This window comes from Euleptes europaea, chromosome 19 (assembly GCF_029931775.1).
Source record: "Euleptes europaea isolate rEulEur1 chromosome 19, rEulEur1.hap1, whole genome shotgun sequence".
Taxonomy (NCBI): Eukaryota; Metazoa; Chordata; class Lepidosauria; order Squamata; family Sphaerodactylidae; genus Euleptes; species Euleptes europaea.
Genome location: NC_079330.1, coordinates 27,306,507 through 27,332,583, shown reverse-complemented (window position 1 = coordinate 27,332,583; position 26,077 = coordinate 27,306,507). Strand labels below are relative to the sequence as shown.

Genomic DNA, 26,077 nt, shown 5'->3' with positions numbered 1-26,077 from the left:
CATTGGGAGCAATTTTGAAACAGTCCGTCATCTTTTGTTGTTGATCCCTGCTTGTAGGACAATAAACGGTGAGGTTTAAAGATCTGCACCACAGTTTTTGGAGCAGGGTATAGCAAGGTGGCTCTTTAAACTCTGAAATGCTGAAATCCAGCTCTATAGTGAAACTGACCTGTGGGGGGTTGGTGGTTAGTGATGAGCAAAGACGTCTCTTGCCCTCGAACTCCAGACCCATTGGGCAGTTTCTCTGCTGAGCTGAATTCCAGTGCTCCTGGATTTAAAAAACTGAGTTTCTATTCCAGGCTTCAGAAATAGAAACATGGCTCTTCATTTTTTTGGGGAGGGGAGCAGTTTGTATCTCATCTGCCCCCCACACCCTCCAACGGGCAACTTTGCTAAGTCTTCCTCTCAGCCTGGCACCATACAGTAGAACTCCTCAATGTCCAGTGTTTAGGGGTTTCTGTTGCCTGTGGGTGGCAAATTAGAGAGGGGCTGTGGCTCAGTGGTAGAGCATCTGCTTGGCATGCAGAAGGTCGTAGGTTCAGTCCCTGCCATCTCCAGTTAAAGGGACTAGGCAAGTAGGTGATGTGAAAGACCTCTTCCTGAGAACCTGGAGAGCCACTGCCGGACTGAGTAGACAATGCTGACTTTGATGGACCAAGGGACTGATTCAGTATAAGGCAGCTTCATGATATGTCAATTGGGGAGGGCCATGGCTCTGTGGTAAAGCAACTGCTTGGCATGCAGAAGGTCCCAGGTTCAATCCGCAGCATCTCCTGTTAAAAGGACTAGGCAGGTAGGTGATGTGAAAGACCCCTGCCTGAGACCCTGGAGAGCCACTGCTGGTCTGAGTAGACAGTACAGACTTTGATGGACCAAGGGTCTGATTCAGTATAAGGCGGCTTCATGTGTTCATGTGAATTTGGGGAACTTCTGAGTCTGCAAAACCATGCATGGTCCTTGTTGCTGGCCCATGTTGCAGATTTTGGCTGTCCACATAAAGCCCTCCATTGGCTGCTAGCTGTAGTGCTGATGTCTTTTTCTCTGTGGCTCAGGTTCAGAGGAAGGAGTTGTTCTCAGGGGCACTTGCGTAGAACAGAAGCCCTTCTTTGGGATCCTAGATTGAAAGATACTTTCAGTTTAGTCCTTATTTTCTGTTTTTAAATCTCAAACGTTCCACCCTGATGCCTGTACTGTTTCTAGGAGTTTGCTGTACCTGATTTTCGTACTTCTCACTTGGAAGCAACCCAGCTTCTGCAGCAGCAACAACAGCAACTCCGGCGAAGGCCTTCCCTGCTTTCTGAATTTCACCCTGGTTCAGACAGGTGGGTTTATGAGCAAAAAAAGGGAAAACAGCAATGTTGACCACCACTCTGCTCAATATATACAACAAGAATGAATTACATGCAAAATGGGGTTGTTTAATACAGGCTGAAGGTCCCTACTCACTATGTCAATAAATACATGAAACCTGTTTAAACAATAACAGTATAACAACATTTCTTACCAGAGTAAAAATGCCTATGTGTAAAATGGGTTCAACATCTACATACTGAATGGTTACAAGCAAAAATACTGAATGGTTACAAGCAACCGACCAGGTGTTTACAGGTAAGCAATATAACACGTAGAAACAAGCACTGAATAAACACGCTTAGAGGAACTGAAACTTATAAGAAATCACTTAAGGGGAGAGGAAAACTCATCCCCCACTGAGTAGACTTTAAGTATGCAACTCCGTAGGATTGATGGAAAGTAGAAAAGTTCAAAAGTTAAAATGTCCGTGCTGTCGAGGCAACCTGCCAAGTAGTAGCAGGAATGAAGAGTAGATTAAATTACTGTAGTGTAAAGCAAACTCTGTAGGCAAACCATAAGCAGAATCAGAGCTCCTGGTGTGATCCTGAAGATCGGGGCTCCTGATCCACTGTGCAGGAAGTTGGAAATTGTCAAGCCCCCGGTATGTACTTGTTTCAGTTAAGCCTTCTTCAGATACTTAGTTTTAACTTTTACATCAGACCGCAATCTTCGCTGGTTCTTGAAAGTAGACTCTTATGTCTGCGTATGGGCAGTGCCTCATGAAATCTCAGAGACACCGCTTTATAAGATTTCCAGGAGTCAAGGGGTTGGGCTTCAATGTTCAACGAGCCTTTCCCATATAGGTTGAGGAATAAATCATGCCAAAAAGTCATGCATGTTTTCCAGAGTTCACAGGTTTTTTGCCTCTCCCTGTGACTTAGTTCTCATGGAGGCGATCAACCTGTGTTTGGGCTTATGTGAGCCAGAGTGGTGTAGTGGCTGCTGTGTTGGGTTAGGCCTGAGAAGTCCCATGTTCAAATCCTCACTCAGCATAAAACTTGCTTCTTGACCTGCAGCTCATCAGTCTCCTTCTCATTAATCTACTTCACAGTCTCCTTCTCATTAATCTACTTCGCAGGATTGTTGAGGATAAAATGGAGGTGGGAGAATCTTGTATGCCAGCCTGAGCCTCTTGGAGGAAATGGGAGTGGGGGTAAATGAATTGAAATGGGGGGGGGAATGAAATAAATATTGTGGCTTCAAGATAAGAAATGGAAGAAGCTGAAACAAAGCCTTGTAACTGCATGCTAATATGACAGTCTGGACACAATCTAAAACTGTTCTAAGTCCAGGTTCATCTCCATTAGCATCAGTGGTTTATAATCAAGAGTGTTGCATGCCTCAGTTGGAGAGACGATCTGCTGGTGGCAGTCTAAGCTGAACATGATTAATTACTTGTTAGGAAGGGGTGAGGGTTTTTTTCTTATGAGTTATTATTGGAAGGATTAGCATTAATAGGTCAGATGGCAGAAATCTGATGACTTTTGGTTAGTTTGCAGAAGAAAGACCATGGATATAAAAGTAGATGGGAAAAAATATCAGGTACCACATTCTACAACAGGAATGAGACTTGATCTGGGAAAATGTCTCCAGGAATGTAATAAGTGTATCTACAAAGGAAAGCTTTTAAAAGTATGGATAAGGGGGAATTTAACCCCTTTGAGATTGAAATGTATCCATGGTTTAAAAGGTGCATTCCTAATAAAGACTGAATGCATCTGTTCTGGAAATATTAATTACACCATTGGGGAGATTTAAATTTATAAGACTTTACAGCATATGAGATGCCATTGAATCCTAAGGTGTTCTTGTTAAGTTTCTTTCATCATTTATTTCAATACATAATCAGCTCCAGAAGATTACAAATGGTTAGAGTAAAAGTAAATGCATGTAATGTGGCAAATATAAAACAGTAAATATAAATTGAGAGGAAAACGGAGAATAAAAACAGAATGTTCTCCAAGATGGCAAAACTAGTAAATTACCTGCTCTTGGAGCTCTGTCAGCTTTGACTTTATTTTTATCTTGTCTCAGCTCTGTTTTAATCATCAGGTTTTCTTTTTACACGGATTTATCTTCATTGAGGACTAAGTTTCTTTAAGAACTTTAAGTTGACATAGAATTGCATCTTTATTAACCGTGATGAGAAAGAGTGAAACAAATGGCTGGAGATCAAAGGATCTGCCCTTGATGACGGGCTGGTACAAGAGAACTCGGAATGTGTCATTCTTGAAAACAGTCCCTTATTATAAAAGGGACAGAAAAGGATCTTGATCAAACAGGTTTGCTAAAAATTAGATTTTGCCCTTAGAACACTGGAATGCTAACTTTTGCAGCTCTGTAAGGTGCACTGTTTGCAGTGGCAGAAAGTGCCATCCAGTTGCAACTGACTTTCGGCAGTCATTTAGGGTTTTCAAGGCAGTAGACCAGGAATGGGGAACATCAGGCCCGGGGGATGTTTAAGGCCTGCGAAATCATTTGGTCTGGCCCTTCATGGGTCCTGGCAGATCTCTAGCTCAGAAAGATCTAAGGCTGGTGATCCGCCCCTTTCCACGTACAGGAATAGACTATATTCAAGGCAGAGGTGAGTTTGTTTTGCTGAGAAAAGGAACCTTTTCCCGCCCTTGCAGAAGAGTCGCTAGCTGTGGAGCTGCTAAGACCGCCCAAGAAACTGTTAACCCTTTCCCACCCAGGCCATGGAGAAACGTATTCCCTCTGTACTACAAGAGGGCTGGGGGCGGAAGTGGCGACAATGGAGGGGTTAAAGGAGGCAGGGCCAGAATACGCAGGGAGGGGGGAGTTCTTAGCCAGTGTGTCCTCATTTCATCCCTGCAGGCGGTGGTAGCAGGAGCCGGCTATAACATCCGGCCCTGACCATGCGGAACAGGAGCAACTCTGGCATGTGGCTGGACGGCTACGCCCGACTGGTGCAACAGACCATCCTGTGCCACTAGGTGGGCGAGTGCGCCACTGGTTGGATGCCTACCTGCTTGCCCACACCGGGGGGAGGGGTCATCTGGGGCAGCTGCCTACTTGGGGCTTGGTTGGCTAATTTTTAAGTTGATAATTCTGTATGGCCCGCCAATGATGTTATAAATATCCAAATGGCCCTTGGCAGAAAAAAAGGTTCCCCACTCCTGCAGTAGACATTCTCGGCTCAGAGGGACAAAGGGCATCTTCAAAATGGGTGTTTCCTTTTCCTCTTAGCTCGGGAGGCAGGATTTAATATTTAAATTTTTTCTTTGACTTCAGAGGGTAAACGCCCCCTAGAGCCAGTTCTATTTCCTGCCTTATCGGGAGAGCAGCCTTTCGCAGCTCTCAGCTTCAAGGAAAACGAATCTTTTATCCTTGCCTTTCTTAACTACTCTATCCTATTTCTACATTTCTTACCTATATTGCTATTTTTTCTTCTTATATATATATTCTTCTTATCTGTCTTCCCTTATCTACCTTAGTAGACAAAGGGCAAAAAGTGTTCAGGGAGCTCCTTCCCGCCAAAACAAGATGGCGGATCGGCAAGAAGACGGCTATATAGCGTCAGCCGATTTAGATCCTAGCCTACTGAAGGCCGTGCCGGATCCTAACATGCCCTCCACCAGTCAATCTATTGACTCGAGGGTTAAATCAAAAAAGAAAAACGGCACAAGCGGCGGAGGCGGCGGCAAGCGCAAGAGGGTCGTCTCGGCTGGCGGCAAGCGCGCTAAACGCCTCATAGACGCCGCCCGACTTGCAGGCGCGCCAAAAAGAAGCGGATGGGCTCCCGCTACGGTTAGCGCCGCGGGGGATACAGCGGCTCTTGCCGCTCCTCCTCAGCAAATGCAAAGTGAGATCCAGCAGGCTGGCGGCTCGCCTTTGCCTATTAACGCTCCGTCCTCTGGCGGCTCGCCTTTCTCTCAAGGACGTGAAGCGTCGACGGAGACATCAACTTCTGGTAGGATTCCCCCCCCCCCTCTCCCAAGATGGCGGGTTAGCCTTTCTCCGAGCGGAGCTCTCGGCTCTCATTAAGGACGCCTTCACTGAAGGCTTGAGAGCAGTCCAAACCCCTCCTCCACCAATATATCCACCCCCCTCTTCAGCCAGGCAAACCCAGGCTTTGCAGGACTATGAGTCCTTGGGAGCGCGCCCAAAGCAAGCTAATGCTGGCTATACTTACGTTGGGGACGGTAGATGGCCCACAAAGGCGGCCCTTAAAGACTCCTCAGGGCAGCAAATTATGCAAGGGGAGGAGGGAGATGAATCAATATCTTCAGCTGACGAGAAAGCTGAAAGAGAGGAGGGCGAGTTCAGTTCGGATGGGGAAGACATAATTGAACAGCCTAAACAATCTAGAGTGTTCAATGCAGAGGAATTTCCTCTACTGCTTTCTAAAACTCTAGCAGCACTTGATCTTTCTGATGACACTGACTCCTCAGTCACTCAAACAAAGAAGGGGATGAAAGAATTCTTTCATATGCATGACATTCCAGACAAAGTGATACCTGTACCAGATTATTTTATTTCTCTCATAAAGTCAGAATGGGACAAGCCAATGGCTTCCAAACAGTTCCCAATAACATCAAAGAAATTTTACAATTTAGATCAGGCCACTTCTGAGATGCTCAGAGTACCCCCGGTGGAGACACCAGTAACTACACTGCACACCTCAGACACAGTCACAGAAGAAGGCCAGGCCTTAATCAGAGATCCTGCAGATAGAAAGGCAGAGCTGGCCTGCAAAAAATCACATGAGGCTTCCGCCTTGGCTATCAAGGCCTCAATTACATCTGCTCTGGTCTCGAGAGCAGCAATTATATGGACCAGAAAGTTAACTCAAATTATTCCACAGGAAGAAAGACAGGCCTGTGAAGGTGTCTCTAGAATTCTAAGGGCTGTGTCTTTCCTAGCCGATTCTACCCTAGACTCCATGGCTTATGCAGCTAGAGCTCTAGCTACTGCAGCAGCGGCTAGAAGGGTCTTATGGCTCCGCCCCTGGCAGGTAGAACACAGGTCAAAATCAGTTTTAATGGGCTACCCTTATCAGGGCAAACGCTTATTTGGAGAGAAATTGGATACCATCTTAGTGGAGACTAAGGACAAAAAGCAAGCACTGCCCAAGTCTCTTCACAAAGATTTTAAGACCTCCTCCAACCCCTCCTCTTTTCGTTCCTACCATACCCTACATAAATTTAGACCCGAACAGCGTAGAAACCAATGGGGTCAAAATAACCAATGGCGCCAGAACCGTCATTCCTTTCGGAGAGGAGGTAGATTTAATAGGAATTCAAAGTTCTCCTCATTCCAAGGTGATAAAGGAAACAAATCCGGCCAACAATCAAAACAGTGACGCCGATCTTCAGCCTGTAGGGGGCAGGCTCAGTCATTTTCTCCCACAATGGTCAACCCCTCATGTAGACTTGTGGGTACAAAACATAATAGCGCAGGGATATCAAATAGAGTTCTCTCACATACCTGCAAACAGACTATTGACATCCCCAACCCCCAAAAACAAGGACAAATTGCAAAGAACCTCAGAGGCAATACAACACCTAATAGATATCAAAGCGATAGAGACAGTGCCTCTATCGGAACGCTCATTGGGAATCTATTCAGTATTCTTCACCGTTCCCAAAAGGGATGGCGGCTGGCGAGCCATATTAGATCTGAAGTTTCTGAACAGATTTATCCCACTGAAGCGCTTCAGAATGGAGACACTGAAGTCAGTCTCAGAGGCATTGAGACCAATGGACTTCCTAACATCCATAGACCTCACAGAAGCCTATATGCATATACTCATATACCCACAACATCGACGCTTCCTGAGGTTCCTCTATCAGGGGACGCACTACCAATTCAGGGCCCTCCCCTTCGGGTTAACATCTGCCCCAAGGGTATTCACCAAAGTACTAGTTACGTTGGTGGCAGAACTGCGCAAAGAGGGCATACGCATTCATCCTTACTTAGACGACATCCTGGTATGTGCAGACTCTCTACAACAAAGTCTACAACACACAAGACAAGTACTAGACAAACTGACAAAACACGGCTTCATAGTGAATTACAAAAAGAGCAAGTTAAACCCTTCACAACACCTACAACATCTAGGAGTAGTCATAGACACACAGCACAACAAACTATTCCTGACGGAGGAAAAGGTCAACCTTATTTCTTCTCTGGCCAAGAAAGCATACAATTCACATCAATCCAAACTCATGTTTCTTGCCAAACTGCAGGGACACATGGTAGCTTGCATCCCCACCATACAATGGGCCCGTCTACACTCGAGACCCCTACAGTGGTTTCTCAGACCCTATCAGAGGGACATTCAAAGGAAGCGAGACCTAACCACTCTACTTCCCAAAGAAGTCAAACACAGCCTACTGTGGTGGTCACAAAGAGACAATCTCTCAAAAGGTCTCAGATTTATCCTCCCAATACCAGAACAAATTTACACAGACGCATGCACAACTGGGTGGGGAGCAACCCTTCACGAACACATAGCGCAAGGCAGTTGGACTCACCAGGAACAAAAATTACACATAAACGCACTAGAAATAAGAGCAATATTCAGAGCTCTCCAAAGTTTCACAACACTGATTCGAGGGAAAGACATTCTAATAAGAACAATGTGGCCGCAAAGGCACATTTAAACAAACAGGGAGGGTCACGATCATCAACCCTACACAAGGAGGCCCTGAAAATATTAAACTGGGCAGAGTCCAACCTAACCTCTCTTCAAGCAGAACACATTCAGGGAGTCACGAATGTCCAAGCAGATTGGCTCAGCAGGGAGACCATCAGCGAAGCAGAGTGGTCCCTCCACCCAGACATATTCCAGACCATCACACAACGATTCGGAACTCCAGCAATAGACCTATTTGCCTCCAATCTGAATCACCAACTACCTCGCTTCTATTCCAGGTTTGCACAACAAGGGGCGGAACAGACGGATGCCCTAACGGCTCCATGGCCCAAGGGGATGCTATATGCCTTCCCTCCTCTACCTCTCATACCAAGAGTACTGAGGAGAATACAAACATTGAAGGCACACGTGATTTTCGTAGCTCCCTATTGGCCCAGGAGACCCTGGTTCCCGACACTAGTACAAATGTCTCACAACAACTTCTGGAGGATTCCAGACAGGCAAGACCTACTGTTACAGGGTCCCGTGTGCCATCCCAATCCAGGATGGTACAAAATGACCGTATGGGCATTGAACGGAGGAGACTCTACAACTTAGGTTACAGCGAGGAAATAGTTAATACTATACAAGCTGCACGCAAACCTTCCACCCAAAGAATCTATAATTCAACTTGGAGGGCCTTTACTAGGTGGTGCAGGCGTAAAGGTTTTAACCCACTCAAACCGACTACACTGGGTATATTATCCTTCTTGCAGGAGGGTCAAAGGTTGGGTTTAGCCACATCTACATTGCACAGACAACTAGCTTCTGTAGCCACCATCGTTCCAAGGGTGGCAGGTTACAAGTTATCCAATCACCCACACATCAAATTATTCTTTAGAGGGTTAAACATTATCAACCCACCGGTAAGACACAGGTTCCCTACCTGGAGCCTACACACAGTCCTAACCGCACTCACCAAACCTCCCTTTGAACCTCTCACCAAAGTAGGGTTCAAATGGCTTAGGATGAAAGTGTTATTTTTGACTGCAATAACATCAGCGCGTAGAGTATCTGAAATAGGAGCCTTATCGGTCCGCCCAGGTCTTATCACCTTTCACAAGGACAAGGTAGTCCTCAGACATGATCACTCCTTTTTACCTAAGTGTAATACAAAATTCCACAGAGAGCAGGACATAGTCCTGCCTTCATTCTGCCCCAATCCAAAGACACCAAAGGAGAAGACTTGGCACTCACTAGACGTAAGGAGGGCCATTCACATTTACATATACAGAACAGAGAGTATCAGAACATCAGAAGCCCTGTTCATTAACATCTCACAACCTAGATTAGGAAAACCAATGTCAAGGGCATCGATCAGCCGCACAATCTCCATGTGCATTAAAACAGCTTACATGGAAAGCAAATTACCAGTACCAGGGAGCATAACTGCACACTCGGTCAGGAGTGCGGCCACTTCTACCGCCTTCGACAGACAGGCTCCCATAGATGAAATTTGTAAGGCAGCCACATGGTCGTCGGTGTCGACTTTCGTTCGACACTACAAATTAAATCTATTTTCTTCAGCAGACGCAGCATTCGGCAGACGAGTGTTGCAAAGCATATTAAAGGACGTCTGACCCACCCTGGGCGGGGACTGCTCTTGTATGTCCCATTTTGAAGATGCCCTTTGTCCCTCTGAGCCGAGAAAGAGCCTTGGCTACTTACCGTGAAGGCTTCTTCTGCTCAGAGGGACGAAGGGCATCTTGCCCGCCCAGACGTCCGTTCTAACCTTAGTATCTATTCATTCCATAAGTTAATGTTATCAGTTATGTCTCAATCTAGTAGTCTCTTTACTGATTACTCTTTTCCAAGTTTTTTCCATGTTATTACTGATACCTGTTTTCAGTTTACTGTTAACTAATTGTTGCAAGATTTTTCTCAGTCACTTCTATAAGGCTTGGAAAGTTTTTTAACTGGCTCTAGGGGGCGTTTACCCTCTGAAGTCAAAGAAAAAATTTAAATATTAAATCCTGCCTCCCGAGCTAAGAGGAAAAGGAAACACCCATTTTGAAGATGCCCTTCGTCCCTCTGAGCAGAAGAAGCCTTCACGGTAAGTAGCCAAGGCTCTTTCAGAGGCGGTTTGCCATTTCCTGCTTCTGTGTAGGAACCCTGTACTTTCTTGGTGGTGTCCGAGCTGACTTTGCTTGGGATTCCAAGATCTGATGAGATCAGGCTACCCTGGGCCAGCCAGGTGAGGAGGGTAGTGTGCAATATATATGTGTATATATTTTTAAAACCCTCCACGTGGGAAGAGAGTTAAACTAGAACCGTTCTCCCTAGTTCACTATAGGAGAAGAAGAGTTGGTTTTTATATGCTGACTTTCTCTACCACTTTTTTAAAATGAGAGCCACTGAATTTTAAATTGCCATGTGATAAAAAGCAGAAAATCAAAGGGAAAGGGGGAAGCCACATACCAAGAAGTCACAAACTTGCTGGAAATTTTTTAAAAGTCTTGGCTAGGCATTGAATGATGTTCAAGGAAGAGGGGAGGGCATTTCCAACCCTGGGGGAGGGTAACCGGTGAAAAGGCCCTGTCCTTTGTGGCCACTTACCTTGCTTCTAAAGGTGGGGGGAGTGCAAAGAAAGGCCTGTGGCATGGAGCTCAGTGTGTGGGCCGGACTGTCTGGGGGCAGCTGGTATTTCCAATTCCTGGTCCTGTCATAGTAACTAGAAGGGGCAAGGAGACACCTGTTCTTAATGCTCACATTTGTTGTGTGTGTGTTAAGTGCCTACGAGTCGCTTCCGACTTATGGCGACCCTGTGAATCAGTGTCCTCCAAGATGTCCTATTGTTAACAGCCTTGCTCAGGTCTTGCAAACTGAGGGCCGTGGCTTCCTTGATTGAGTCAATCCATCTCATGTTGGGTCTTCCACTTTTCCTGCTGCCTTCAGCTTTTCCTAGCATTATTGTCTTTTTCAGCAACTTTTGTCTTCTCATAATGTGACCGAAGTGCAACAGCCTAAATTTAACCATTTTAGCTTCTAGGGAGAGTTCAGGCTTGATTTGATCTAGAACCCACTGATTTGGCTTTTTGATGGTCCATGGTATCTGTAATACTTTCCTCCAGTTGATCCAAAGGCGTCAACTTCCTTCCTGTCACCTTCTTCAATATCCAACTTTCATTGTCACATTTCTTAGGCCCCAGGAAAGGAGGTCGGGCTATGAGTCACAGTTTCATCCTGGCCCGTCACAAGCTGATCATGACTCTTTGGAGTCGAAAAGGCCACGTCTGGACCAAGTTTCCGATGGCCCCTTCCAGCGGGTCAGTGCTTCCACAGTCCTGCCCTTGGTCCACCCATTGCAAGAGGGGTTACGTTCAGCAGACCTAAAGAAGGTAAGGCCAGCTCCTGCTTGAGTGATGGTTCCTTTTTTTTTTTTTTTTAAACAAAACCAATGGTGGCTTGCTGTTTGAAATTTGACCCTGCACCAAGATGGTTTATTGGGGGCAGGATGGGGCCGGGGAGTCAAACTTCAGAGCATCTGCTTGTGGCTGGGATTGGTGACCTTGGAACCTCCACATCATTGGGGTGTGTGGAGGCATTTATACAAATATGCCCAAATATAGCTTGAAGAGGGGAGGGGGTCACTGATAATTGATGAAGTATGTGTTTTGCAAGCGCAAGTTATCTTTAGATTCAACTCTTCTGTCCAGGAACTCTTACAGTGGTTGATAGGGTACTAGGTTCAAGTCCAGTCAAACCCCTGGTCAGTGCCTTATTTCCAACAGAGGTCACATTTTGAATTGAGTTAACGACTAAAGGCTGGCAATATTGGCTGTATCCATTGACTTGCTGCCTGATGAGTGATGATGTAGCCAAAGGCCCTTTGCTTCTGGAGTAAACAGCAACTGTCTGTATTCCCTGTCCTATTTGTGTCCCTCCAGCTAATGGGAATGAGGTACACAGCAGAAATGCTCTGACCCTTCCTGGTGGGGGCAGAGTCCTTTGTATCTGTGACCCCGTGCTGGTGGTATGGGATCCAGGGTCACTTAGGATGTTCCTGAGGATGAAAATGGGGCTCCTAGTAGGCCTTCTGTAGTCTATCCCTAAGATCTGAAGGGCCAATACTTGAGGCTGTAGGTAAAGAGGTGGGAAGATCTGGATGCTCTGTTTATGCTGTTCACCAGTTATGGATTCATTGTGTGGCATTAGGCAAGTCCAGTCATTTGGCCTTTGTTCTCCTCTGGTAAGGGGAGAGGTTCAACAGCTGTCTTAACAACACTATGACTAGAGCAAAAAGGGCCTAAAGACATTTTGCCAGTTAAGCATGAGAGAATTACGAGCAACTGTTTGCTCCATGCAGCCTTTCTTCCATTAGCGATGATTTGCTTGATGTTCAGTCAGGTGCTTGGTGTGTTCAGTTTGCAGTTTCTCTCTCCCCCCCCCCCCTTTGTAATGCCAGGATTCAGCTTTTGGAGGCAAGCATGATGGGCCACCATCGCCGATGTCGAGCCAGCCGTGCGGAGAAGACCAGAATGCTTCTCCCTCCAAGCTGTCGAAGGAAGAGCTGATCCAGAGCATGGATCGGGTGGACAGGGAGATTGCCAAAGTGGAACAGCAGATCCTCAAGCTGAAGAAGAAGCAAGTAAGTTGTGGTGGACAAGGAATGGCAGGGCGTACCTTCCGGTTAGGGGGTCTGTTGCGGTGAAGGGAGGAGGTGCTGGATTGTCCAGGGTGTGTGTCTGAAGCTGAAAAGTGCATGCTCTGCGAAGGTCAGCTCCCAGCGGGCGGCCTGATGCCAAGGAGATGGACAGAGGTAGAAGCTGCCACCCGAGCAGGAGGCAAGAGCTTTTTGTGGCTGAAGGAGTCTGGCTGAAGCAGTGGTGGTGGATAGGCCAGGGATCTGGCACTGAGTTGGGTGCAGAAGGTGAGGGCAAGCAGAGGGCGTGTGCAGAGAGGCAGACATGTCGCTCCTCTCCCGTTATCCGTTCTACTGTGTTGCCATTACCTTCCTCTTGGCTTCAAGGCCTGCTGCAGTTCTGACATCACCCAGACCACAAGCAATTTTCTTACAGTGCGCAGGTTTTCTGCTTGCAGTAGACATGGTGTAGGCATTGCAGTAGAACTTGAGCTCAGTAACAGCATGCAATTGGCTGTCCTGGATCACCTGACTCCTGGGAGGATTCTTCTCCATGGTATCTAGATCCTGGCTTGAAAGACCTTGTGGTTCTTCTTTCCTTCTGCTGACACGGCTTGGATATGCGGAAAGGAGGGGAGTGATGCTGTGGATCAGCATCTAAGCCTTGCAGTGTCTGTTGCCCACAGTTGTATTGTGCAGAGGTGTAATGTATTTCAATCGAGGATCCAAGAGACTTGCAGCGAGGGGGGGAATGCCATAACTCCCTACCCCTGCTTTGTTGGCTGCCTGTCTGCAGAGCCACCAATAGTGGCTGCTTGGTTCATGGGGTGGGGGGCTCATTACGCAGAGGCAGCTCCGGCTCTCGCTCTCTCACTCCCCTGGCTGGTGTGGCAGCTCCTGCTCCACCCATCCCGCAGCCACCTTGGCCGGGGAGGGATAGAAATCTAATAAAGCGTGGTGTAGTGGTTAAGAGTGGCCGGTTCTAATCTAGAGAACCGGATTTGATTCCCCACTCCTCCACAGGAAGCCTGCTGGGTGACCTTGGTCTAGGTGGTCGGCAAACTCATTAGTCAAGAGCCAAATATCAAGAGTAGAACGACTGAGATTTCTTTTGAGAGCCACCGTCCTATTTGCTACCCCCTGCCTGCCCTCACCGGGAGGGCCCCCTCCCCCTCCCCTGCAGCACCAGCGCGGGGCCTGGGTTGGCAGAGCTCAGGGCCAGGCCGGGAAGCGCCGGGACCCTCGCGGCCAGGCTGGGCAAGGCAGGGGGCTTTCCTGGGACGCGGGGGAGGGCTGGCCACGTGAGGAGAGAGGCCGTCATGGCGCTGGGGGGGCCGAGGCACCGGCGCCAGCTCGAAGCGGGGTGTCGGTCCCCCTGCAAGGGGCCGGTCTGCGCCTGCCTGCCTGCCCGCCAGCCCCCACGCCCCATGGGGCAAGCGGCCCGCTGGACCAACCACCCCTCCTGAGCCTCAGTCCCCTGCAGGGACGCAGCCCCAGCAGGGCAGAGGTGGCTGCGCCGCACGGAAGTGCTGGCCCGGGAGCTTGCCCGCCGTGCCCACCTTCCTCTCCGCGGCTTTGGGAGCCTGCCTGCTCGCCCGGCGTTCAAACGGCCGCCCTGGCCCCTGTCTGGGCTGGCTCCACCCAGGGGCGGGTGCTGCTCACGGCAGACCCTCCTGGCAGAGGCACGCACTGCCGCCCCCTCCTCCTCCGGCAGCTGAGCGCGGGGAGGGGGCTTCGCGAAGGTGGGGCCCCCGCCTCCCCCGGCCCGTTCCCGCTGGGGGCTGGAGAGTGGCCCGGTCTTGCGGGAGGAGCGGGCGCTGCTCGCTGCCAGCCCGGCGCGTGTGAGGCAGCTGCCTCCTGCTCGCCTGCTGGCTTCTCCCGCCTGGGGTGCGCTGGAGCCCAGCTGGAGCGTGGAGCCTCTGCCTGGCTGGGCACGGGAATGCGGAGGAACCGCACTCAAGGAGCCAAAGAGCCGCATGCGGCTCGAGAGCTGCGGTTTGCCAACCACTGGTCTAGTAGTCACAGTTCTCTCAGAACTCTCTCAGCCCCACCTACCTCACAAGGTATCTGTTATGGGGAGAGGAAGGGAAGGCAATTGTAAGCCATTTTTATTCTTCTTAAAAAGGTAGAGAAAATTGCCATATAAAAACCAACTCTTCTTCTAAATAAATAGGATGCTACATTATGTTTGCACAAGCATCAGCAACATTCCACTCTTGGGAGGAGAGTTAATCCCTCCTCCGTTTTGAGGGGGCTTTTCATATTTTCTGCAAACCTGGGGATCCCCCAGGTCTGCAGAAGATTACCCCCTCTCTGAACCTGCCCTGTTATTTGGCTCTCTTGATCTGCATGTGGTCTAGGTTCAGAATTAGATATAGGATGATTCTGGCATGTGAAAATCCCAGCCTTCACTGTTTTTTTGTTTTTGTGTTAGCTCTGTTCTTCTAAAGTTGCCGCGGAATGAGATGGCAGAGCCCTGAGATGATAGAATGGACTGTACCACTTCAGATTGCAGGTGGGGGAGCGCCTTTTGGAATGCTTCCCTAAACGAAATGCTCCCTGCCAATAGATAACCAGCACAGCAAGGAAAGAGATCTGGGCTGGGGGGAAACGAAGAATCTTTCTCCCTGCCATGCTAGGTTCTGTTAGCAAGGAGTGTTTTATGCAAAAAAAGCATTCAAAACTGGAATCCTCCATGCAGCCTTGACTGGTGCGGTTCCTTCTGCCTCCTCAGAGCTCTGCCACCCCCTTCTCCTACATGTCTGAAACATGCTTTAGATAGGGAAATGTCAGGTAACCTCAGAGGTGAAGGGGCAGAGTATTGTTTATAATGGTCAAGGGGCAGGTCTCTGTAGCAGTCCTGGCTCTTTCTTTGTAACTACCAGAAACTGAATAGATTATGCAAAATAAGCAGTTTTGCATACAGGATGCTTAATACCAGTCACAGGATCCAGCTTAGGGAGTGGAAGTTGTTCTCTTCTCAATGCAGAATAATTATATATATTTTAAGCTCCGCAGAAATGTGTTCCTGTTTGTGAATGGCGCAGCTGGTTGCTCTTAAATCTTGCTTGTTCATACCTTGCAAATTGCATGTTGTAGCAAACTGTTGATCCAGATGCTGGCTTTATCTCTGGTGACTCATTACCAGCAAGAGTAACACGGTATGGATGGCTGATTTCCCCCCTTCTCCTTTTCTCCCCCTTCCCTTGTCTCCTAGCAACAACTCGAAGAAGAAGCGGCTAAACCCCCAGAGCCAGAGAAGCCCGTCTCCCCTCCTCCTGTGGAACAGAAACATCGCAGCATTGTCCAGATTATTTATGACGAGAATCGGGTAAAGCTTGATTTTTAAACTCTTTGCTGTTTTAATGCAGTGTGTACGTTGGCCCTTTGTTCTCCTCTGTGTCTACGACAGAATGTGCGTCATCTTGGGGCTTTTCCACTTGCCACAAGCCGGGTGGACTTAGAGCCAAGTGTGCTCCTTCACCTTCCTGCCCAGCAGAGGGGAGTATGAACATGGCCTGGCCTTGGGTTCAGGTTAGCTAGAGACCTGAGGGGGTGGGCCTCATTCGGCCTCCTTTGGCTTTCTCAGTGTGAGTTGTTGGTAGTTTTTTTTTTGCTCTGCAGCATCTTCCCTCAAGGAACTTGCTCTTGGCTCTCAACAGGCAGTGCTATGGATGGTGCTGGGCTCTGGGTGGCAGCTAGTTGGGAGCGTGGTGTAGTGGTTAAGAGCGGTGGTTTGGAGTGGTGGACTCTGGAGAGCTAGGTTTGATTCCCCACTCCTCCACATGAGTGGCAGGCACTAATCTGGTGAACTGGATTTGTTTCCCCACTCCTTCACATGAAGCCAGCCGCGTGACCTTGGGCTAGTCACAGTTCTCTCCGAACTCTCTCAGCCCCACCTACCTCACAGGGTGTTTTTTGTGGGGAGGGGAAGGGAAGGAGATTGTAAGCCAGTTTGATTCTTCCTTAAGTGGTAGAGATAGTCGGCATATAAAAAACAACTCTTCTTCTCAACCCCCATCCTGAACAAATAGCCTGCTGCCAAATCCCATTGCCAGATATATGGCTTATTCACCTCCTTCATTTATTTCTGGGTTGCCGACTGAAGTGGGAAGCAGGTGGCATTCTCCAGGGCTCTGCTGCTTGCTGACTGTTGGTGGGCTGATGTGGGAGAGCCTGTCTTGTCTGGTTAGGCTGCACCCTGATGGTGTTGTGCTTGGTGGGGTGGCTTGAATTCGCTGGTCTCTTCTTGCTCTACTGGGGCGCCTCTGTATTCTGCAGAAGTTGGCATTGGCTGCTAAACTCAGTGTCTTCAGATCTTGGCTGTTGTTTTGACATGGGGTAGTTTCAACTCCTTGTGGCCTTGAAGGGAGGTGTTGAGAGCACATGGCCAGCAACTGGTGAAATCTTGGAAGCCGTCAGGCACTTAACCACAGTTCCTCATGGTCAGGGATGTATTGCTTTGTCCCACCTCTGCAAGATATAAGCTATCTATTGGAGTGTATAGAATTTATACAGGGTGCAGAACTTTGAATTCTTTTTTCTACTAGTCTCTTTCAATGTACTTGGGGTGCGTAACCGTTAGCGTAGCCGGGGAACTTGGAAGAGTTCTGCTTCTGTTCTTGGAGGCTGTTCATGTGTTGCAAAATATTGCCATCTGGGTATCTGCAGGCAAGGCGAGTAAAAAAGAAACGTGACTCTTTTACAAGGCTGGCCCGCAATCAGGACTGGTTTGAGGCCCTGTTCCGTGCATCAGCTTTATTGCCCATGTGCATCTCCTATTTTAAGCCAGGCTGTTTATGAGACCTTCTTTATTTGTTTGTTTTGAACATACAGTGTAAGAACTGATGAGCAATGCAGTCTTTTCAGCTGGAGGAGGGGGGAGACAGGCCTGTCTGGCTGTGTGAGGTTTAGTATCTACTACTTTGAGGTGTTAAGAGAAACTCGCCTTTCTATTGAGGAAAAAAATGAGTTGCAGGGATCCTCATTGCTGGGCTTGCTAACCTCCAGCATAGAATCATAGAGTTGGAAGGGACCACCAGGGTCATCTAGTCCAACCCCCTGCACAATGCAGGAAATTCACAACTACCTCTCCCCCCACACCCGCAGTGACCCCTACTCCATGCCTAGAAGATGGCCAAGATACCCTCCCTCTCATCATCTGCTTAAGGTCACAGAATCAGCATTGCTGACAGATGGCCATCTAGCCTCTGCTTAAAAAAACCTCCAGGGAAGGATAGCTCACCACCTCCCGAGGAAGCCTGTTCCACCGAGGAACTGCTCTAACTGTTAGCAAACAGCATTCCCTTGGGTTCTCTAAAGCCCAGCTGCTTCGCTGCACTCAGGAGCCCTTAACCTGGCTGATGAGTTCGAGATTAGGTCCAGTGGGTTTAAACTGGGGAAGGGCAGTTCCCGGCGAATGGTTCAAAGTGGTTAGAGGTGAAGCTGTTGAAGGGCACAAGAAGCGTAGGTGAAGGAGCCTGTCACTGAAGCTCAGACACCCTAGAGCTGTGTGGGCTGTACTTTTATAGACCGTCTTCAGTTTAAGATTGCAAGGAAGAGGGAGTTTTTAAAAGAAAGTAGAGGAAGTTTTCTCCCTCTCTCACTAAAACTCAGCGTTACCCAATTAAATCGACCAGCAGTATTTTCAGAACAGACTAAAGAAAATGCATTTCGCAAACGCCCAATATACAGAACTTGCAGCCCAAACATGCAGTGATAGCCGCTGGCTTACATCACTTGTAAATAGAGTAGACAAGCTCCGTAGACAGTTATTTGCCATGTGTGCTAAATGGATGCTGCATTTTTGAAGGCATGTTTAAAATGCTTAAAACCATATGTCTGGGTCAGGCCAGGGGGTCCAGCATCTTGTTTCCAAGTAGCTGATTGGATATTTGTTGGAAGCTTACAAGCAGGGTATTGTAGCTTTTGTCGACAAATTTGGCTGCCTCGTTACTCATTAAGGGCTTGTGTGATAAGCTGCATGGGACAGAGACCCATTTCTCCTTAATATCCTAAAACAAACTATGTACGTTGATGTCACTGTAAGTTAACTGGTATTGCCTAAACGATTATTATGAAATGTTTGACCTCGCCAAAGATCTGCTCTGTCTGGTTTGGGAAGTTAGGCACATTTTCTGCCAAGCATCATGGCATTATGTTGTGTTGTGCTTTGCTTATGCTGTACAGGTCTGAAGTTCTAGCATAATTCTGCTTTTGCCAATCCTGGGAAGGGCGGGGAGAGGAACCCAAAAACACTCATTTTGTAGCCTTGAACAGGAAACATACCTGTGTGCAGCTCTGACATGCATTGAAAGGGAGTGCAAATAAGTGCACCTGGCTGTGTGCATGGGAGGTGACAGGAACAGCGCATTCATTCCCATTCCTGCTCTGTGTGTCAGCCATGCACATCAATACATTATGTGCATGTGTGTGTGTGCACATGTACAGCTTCTGTGATTTCAGCAGGCATTTCGAATTCAGTTTCAGACATATTTTCACAGCTCTGTGAACTAGAAACTTTGTCCTTTCTTAAAAAAAAAAAATCAGTTTCTCCAGAAGCTATGGTATGTTCCCAGCTCCAAACTCAGTGCTTATGCCATGTGGTCATGGCACCATGGAATGGTTGTGACCCATGTGTGCATTTCCACTTTGGCAGTTGTGCAAGAGAGCAATTGCCTTGCAGCACGGTCAAAGGAAGAGGTGAGGTCAGTTTGGATAACTTTGGAATTAAAAGTTCAGCTGTTTTTTGGAGGAGAATTTTGGCCAGAAGAAGAGGGCTTAAAGTTCAGTCTCCAGGGCAGTTTGGAAACCAAACAAACCTCTCTATCTAGATGCAGGTTCCCAAATAACCAGCTGAATGTGCAAAACCCATAGTGGGGTTTTTTAAAGAAGCAGCACCAGCAGCATTAAAAAAAAAAACTTCAGCTTTTTCCTTCTCTTTTAATGCTCACTATAGAGATGTTAAAACCTGGGAAAATACAAGCATTTGGTGGGAGAATAGAAGAATCCTTCTCTCCCCCACCCCCACTCCTTAGCTTGAAATGGAGGGATGTGGGGGGGAAATGGAAAAGATGATGAATGAAATATTCTTAAAATCTTTGATTTAAAATAATATATGTAGCTGCATATCTCCTAGAACATGGTGGCAATGATGGTTCCTTCCAATTGTGCACTGGCTTCAGTTCTCACATGGAAAATGAACGGAAGGGGGGGCGGAATTTAACCCAGAACAAACCAGGTAACCAAAGAGGTTGAAAAAAAAAGAAAAAGAAAAACTTGTGTGTAGAAATGTCAAGGCCAATTTCGACAGAGCTAAAATTATATGGAATCACATATTTAAATCAAATTTTCAATATTAAAAGCTGCATAAAAATCCATCAACTTTAGTTCATATAGATTTACCTTCGCCCTAGTGTAAAAAAATTTTTAATTAATTTTTTTTGGTTAAACTATACTTGTATGTGTGTGTAAAGTGCCTTCAAGTCGCAGCCGACTTATGGCGACCCCTTTTTGGGGTTTTCATGGCAAGAGACTAACAGAGGTGGTTTGCCAGTGCCTTCCTCTGCACAGCAACCCTGGTATTCCTTGGTGGTCTCCCATCCAAATACTAACCAGGGCTGACCCTGCTTAGCTTCTGAGATCTGACGAGATCAGGCTAGCCTGGGCCATCCATACTTGTATACATGTGGTAAAAAACTCTTTTGCATTTTTAATTGGCCTTTTATTTTATTTTAAATTTATTGAGAGTATTTTTCTCTATATATTCTAGAAATTAGGCAATGCTTTTAAGTCAGACTTTTCTACAACACACATGTCTTATTTGGTGGATTTGCCTGGCCCCTCCCCTGTGACCTGCACAAGGCTTCTAACAATAATGGCACAAAATAGCTGTGCCATGATAAGGAAAATACAGCACAACAAAACCGATATCCCCGATGATAAAACAGTCCCAGATTTAACACTTGCAAAACCATTAAAAAAGGCAACAGCAGTATAAACTAATCTTAAGTGTGCTTTAAAAACATTACCAGGTGGGAAATGGGTCATAAAATACTAAAACAGGTGCATAAAACTTCAAGTTAAAAGACTGGCGCTTGAAAGACAGCACGGTAAGTGCCATATGAGCTAGGGGGAAAGTTACTAGCTCTTGGCCCTGATGGCTAAATGGGACCTCCATGTTCAGAGGCAGTATATCTGTGCATGCCAGTTGCTGGAAGGCAACATCAGAGGGGAGGCTTTGGTCTCCGTGCCCCTGCTTATGGGCTTTCCAGGTGGCAGTCTGGTTGGCTTGCTCTGTGAACCAAATGGCTAGACGAGGTGGGCCTTTGGTCTGATCCAGCGGAACTCTTCTGATGGTCTCTTCACAATTTTGTTGCTGCCCTGCTTCTCAAGATCTGGTCTGTGTAAGATTCTCTTGAGTGTTTCACAGGTAAACGCTGTTGTTACTGAGGGAGAGTATTTAGCCTGTGACAGAAGCTTGGCTTGAACCCAGGGGGACTTTCTGACTTGCAGCTATTCCCTTAAGGAACACACTGGAAATGTGATCCTTAAAAAAGGGGAAGGATGGAGACTCTGAAGATTTTGTGCATTCTCTGGCTAATGAATGCTACCTTTTCCTTTGCAGAAGAAAGCTGAGGAAGCTCATCGGATCTTTGAAGGCCTGGGTCCCAAAGTTGAATTGGTAAGCAGGCCTGCAACAGTCTTCTTGGTGCTTTTCTTCTTAGCTGGCTATAGATCCTCCTTCAAAGGAGCAACTCAGAATCTGCTTACTTTTTTCCTTGGCCAGTGTATGTCTTGGTTCCGCTGACTTCATATATGTCACCTATGGGCATTGCTTTTTAAGAGAAAAGCTGCAATGGTTGCAGGTAGATTATACTACTTCCATGTGGGGTGGCCTTTGACTGTTTGGAAGCTTCGGCTGGCGCACAACATGCTGCTCAGCCTAGTGATCTAGGTTGGGAGATCTGATCTGAAATCAGTCTTAGGCCCACTTCAGAGGTTCCTGGGCTTTCATGCTGTCTTGATGGTTTGGTTTGTGATAATTTTGTTGGTTATTTGCGAACCGCTTTGGGTGTTTGCTTGGAAGGAAAGACAGAGAAAAAATATATATCTTAATAAATATAACACAATGAATAGCCATGTTAGTCTGTCTGTAGCAGTAGAAAAGAGCAAGAGTCCAGTAGCACCTTAAAGACTAACACAATTTCTGGTAGGGTATGAGCTTTCGTGAGTCACAGAAAGCTCTAATAAATATATAAATATTTCTTAATAAAAACCTGAAATCTAGGGGACCAGCATGTTCCTACAAGAGCCACTGTTGTCAGAAGCCCTAAATGTGAAGCTCTATCCTGAAGTTAGATTTTGTCATGCTGAAATCTGGGATTCTTAGTAGTAGGACCCGTCACTGTTGTAGGAGGCCCAAACTAGATCCCAAACATAGACACTGGTCATGATGCTTCATTTCCCCCAGCCATTTAACAGTTTGAATTTGGGCATTGAGCTCTCTTGCTCCTACTGTGTTTTTATAACAATTGTTCTGTTTGGATTCTCTTTTTAGCAAATTTATTTTAACCTTTAATTTTGTACACAGTGTACAGGTTTTCCAGAAATGTGGCGCAAGTGCCATGGCAGAGTGCTTGCTTTGCAGGCCAAAGGTCCTTGTGTCAGTCCCCAGCTACTAATAGCTGGACTGGGAAAGACCTTGCAGAGCCCTGTGAGTCAGCTTGATGAAACTGGGCTAGATGGACTAATCCTCTGACTTGGGAATAGCCAGAGTCATATGCTTGATAGGGAAGTTCCATGGCTCAGTGGCAGATCTTGTGTTTAGCATGGAGAAAATCCCAAACAGAGATATTTTTTCCCACGGCTTCAAAATTTCTGGCAAGTTTGAAGCCATGAGACAAAAAAAAATTGGGGGGGGGGGAAGGAAAAAACTGAAATTGAGGGAGGGATGTCGGTATACACAATATTCACTTTCCTGTCAAATTTATGTATTTATTGCTTTTGACAACATAACAGCATAGCAGCTTATACAACCACTAAATGCTTTAGTCTTCTTCAAGTAAAAGTTGCAAACATGCAGGACGGGAGAGAGAACTGCAAACTGATGCTCCCTAAGCTATCTTAGCAAGAGCATCTTAATTTTTTTGCCATCAGAGAGGTAGGAAAAAATAAAAGTTGAATGACAAATTTTGTAGTAAAGAAAAAAGTGTATTATTTGGACAGAAACAAATCTGAGATTCACAGTAGATGGGGCTATTGGCCTACATGTATATTTACATAAGTTAAACTTTATACCACTGAAACACTGAACTTCTTAATTTATTATCAAAATGTATGGTATGCTAATAGTTGCCAGCATTATTCACATTTAAACAATAAACATGTCCTTGAAAAGATGTTGCATATGCTTACAGTACATATAGAAATTCTCATGATCTGTTGCTGTTTACATGATCTGCTTACACAAACATTTTTATGTTGCAGCTGCACACTTTGAGTGAATAAAATCTTGTCTTTAAAGTATTTCACTCATTCCAGAAGGTGAAAAAAATATTTCATGAGAGTTTTTTCAGTTTTCCTCCAAATTTCCCTTGGAAAAATTGAGAGATTCCATGGAAAAAACCCTTCCCCCCCCCCCCCCAGGCCTTCATAAGACACAGGAACAATCGTCATCACTCTCATTCAAGGATTTTGGATAGGAAGTGGTGAGAAAGAGCCTTTTTCTGCCCAAGAGTTTGGAAAGCCTCATCTAGCCGCAGAAGACAGTACTGAGATGGTTTAGTTAATGACCTGATCTGGTGACATGTGAATGTTGTCAATGCAAATAAAAAATCTTTCTATCCCACAGCCACTTTATAATCAGCCGTCAGACACGAAGGTCTACCATGAAAACATCAAAACGTAAGTACTCCGCTTTGTGTAATTCTACCTCCTAGAGAAACCTGGGGTGAAATTTTCCTTTTTTGAGATAGCCTGAGAGTCGAAGTCCTCTGCAGGTAAATGATTGCAGTTTCAGAAGGTGTGTGTGCACAGATATCTTTTGGCATTTCCTTTCCAGCCACTCTTCCACTGGATCTTCAAGTGATTTTGTAAATTGTAGAGTCCCTTAAAAAGCTGCTCAGGGATTGATTGCAACAGTTACAGGGAAATTGTTTGGGCTGTGGCGAGCTCCCTTTAATCATGCGTTTCAAAGTTTCTAGAGCAGTTTGGGGGACCCTACTGAGAATAAAAATGTTTTAGAAAATGAACAAAATGAATTTTATGCTACAGATGTTAAAACATCGATTGGCTTACTCTGTGTGCTAACAACTGAGGTTTCCAATGCGTATATTGGTCCATAGAGAAATTCCCAGAAGGGCCGCATAATACCTTTTTTACTAGGACCAGTCAAAATATCACAAAATAATAAGCTTTTGAATTCCACAAACTCCTTCTTCAGGCTTGATGCTGAATACAAAAAAAAGGGAGTGGGTGGGTGGGCAAGAGAGAGGGGGAGATTTCAGGGCATGGTGAAAGAACAGGTTGCATGCTGCCTTGAGCTGCCATTGTTGGGAAAGTTGGGATATAAATATTTTAATAAACAAAGGCACCGCAAAGGCCTTAAAATGGGACACAGGATGTGTGGCAGACTTAATGGGATTGCATAGAGTTGAGTGCAAAACCGGTTTCAGAGTGCACTAAAAGCTGCTGGGATAGAGGGAGAAAAGCCACTCCCCTTTTGAGAATGTAAAAACCAGCAGTTAATGAGATGTGCCTCTGTTTGCATGGAGTTGCACTGGTGGTGGGTGCATTTCAGCACATGTGTTAAGTGTTTAGGATCTTGGAAAACGTTAGCCGAGATTGAAAAAACTCCACGGCTCTTTGCTTGCAAAACCGAAATAGGTTTCTCAAAGTGCAGTAGCCACCTACCTCCTTGTGCCACGTGGCAAACAGCTTTTTGAAGTGTGGGCAGTCTTCAGGAACTGTTTGAGATGCACCTGGAGTCTGCTGCTCAAAGTTGTGGGAAGGTTCCTAGGGCTTGTGCTGATGGTGGTATAAAAATTATATTGGAGATGGGGTGGGGGGGAGTTCCTTTTGTCCTGTAGACAGGACAAGAAGCAAAAACTTCAGACTACAGGGAAGGGGGAGAGGAATGAGCAGTGGTTCAGAAATTATCAATTACATTGTTTAGCAGTTGGGTTCTGGGCAATGTTTCTTTGCATAGCACCTGATGGCTTTGACAGGTTCATGGATGTCGGAGGTACTGATAGCATTTAAAGGGAGAATTCAGCGCTGTTCAGAATAGAGGACAAATTTATACAACAGCGGGACCGCCATATATAGATGCAGTCTATCCCAAGTCCTGGAGGCAAGTAGGGGGAAAGCCACCTGTGCCTTATTTGTGCATTTCCCAGAGGCCTCAGGCTGGCCATGGCTGGAAACAGAAAGCTGGGCTGGATGAACCCCTGGTCTGATTTTACACAGCGATTATTGAATTCTTGTGGAATGAGCCCTCTTCCTTGAAGGCAAGGTTGGGGCAGGGTGGCTTGGGTGAAGGATATCCTGTATTTGTGTGTTGTATTCCCCATCTGCTCCAGGCCATGATCTTTCTGTCATGTCTAAAATGACGTGACCCCTCCTAACATAACTGCTGCGTCTACAGGATTTAATTAAGTGGCCTTTTCAGCAATGCGAAATAGTTGTGTGGGTGTTCCCGTGCCAGAAATTGATGGTTAAATATTAACAGGTGATTGGAACATTGGGTTTGATCTCCTGCAAATGCCTTTCAGGTGTTCTATAGTACCTCAGGTCCCCGTTGGTGCAGCAAATGCTAGACCAATGCACCAGTTTGGCTTGGGGGCAACCCCTCTCTCACTGGGCTGTGTCTCTTTTGCAGAAACCAAGTCATGAGAAAAAAGCTGATTTTGTTTTTTAAGAGAAGAAATCATGCCAGGAAACAAAGGGTAAGGGTTCCTTTTTATGTTTGTGTAACTTCTTGGGAACTGTGTGAGTGCAAACTGTCTCTCACTTGCCAGCATTTGCAAATAATGAGGATTTTAATTTTGATGAAATTGTTATGGATGGGGAGGGAGGTCCTCTTTGCTGTTCGTTTCCACCCATTTTCCCGAGTTGGGGAGCCCCTCGAGTGCAGCTACCACCTGTTGCCCAGGAGGGAGAGCTCTCCTTGGGTAGAAAGTCCATGAACTGAGCTGACCCATCATGCAGCTGCTTCACAGGTACTTCAGTGTGGTCCTTCTTATGGGTTTGTACATGTGCAGGCCAATGCTGCAGGACATTCCAGAGCTCTCCCAGAAGCATGAGGTGAATGGCTGTTCCCCTCTTATGCTGGAACACAGGCAGAACCTCATCCTAAGCCATACTACCAGGGAAATATGTCACATGTTGCCCGGCACCTCTTGCTGCTAGTCAGTGAAAATCTGCAGGCAGCAGCAGGAGACCTGTGGATTTTTCCTAAGCCTGTTTCCCTTTCCCTAGATTTA

The 26,077-nt window shown here is 46.5% G+C and overlaps 1 protein-coding gene across 1 annotated transcript in view; it reads left to right on the top strand.

Moving 5' to 3' along the window:
* NCOR1 (nuclear receptor corepressor 1) overlaps positions 1-26,077 on the top strand; it is a 140,409-nt gene that overhangs the window by 14,826 nt on the left and 99,506 nt on the right. The window contains exons 3-9 of the mRNA XM_056865495.1: positions 1,201-1,322; positions 11,154-11,349; positions 12,417-12,599; positions 15,811-15,924; positions 21,220-21,276; positions 23,446-23,498; positions 25,474-25,540. Coding sequence (XP_056721473.1) covers positions 1,201-1,322; positions 11,154-11,349; positions 12,417-12,599; positions 15,811-15,924; positions 21,220-21,276; positions 23,446-23,498; positions 25,474-25,540 — 792 coding nt within the window. The remainder of the gene's footprint in view (positions 1-1,200; positions 1,323-11,153; positions 11,350-12,416; positions 12,600-15,810; positions 15,925-21,219; positions 21,277-23,445; positions 23,499-25,473; positions 25,541-26,077) is intronic.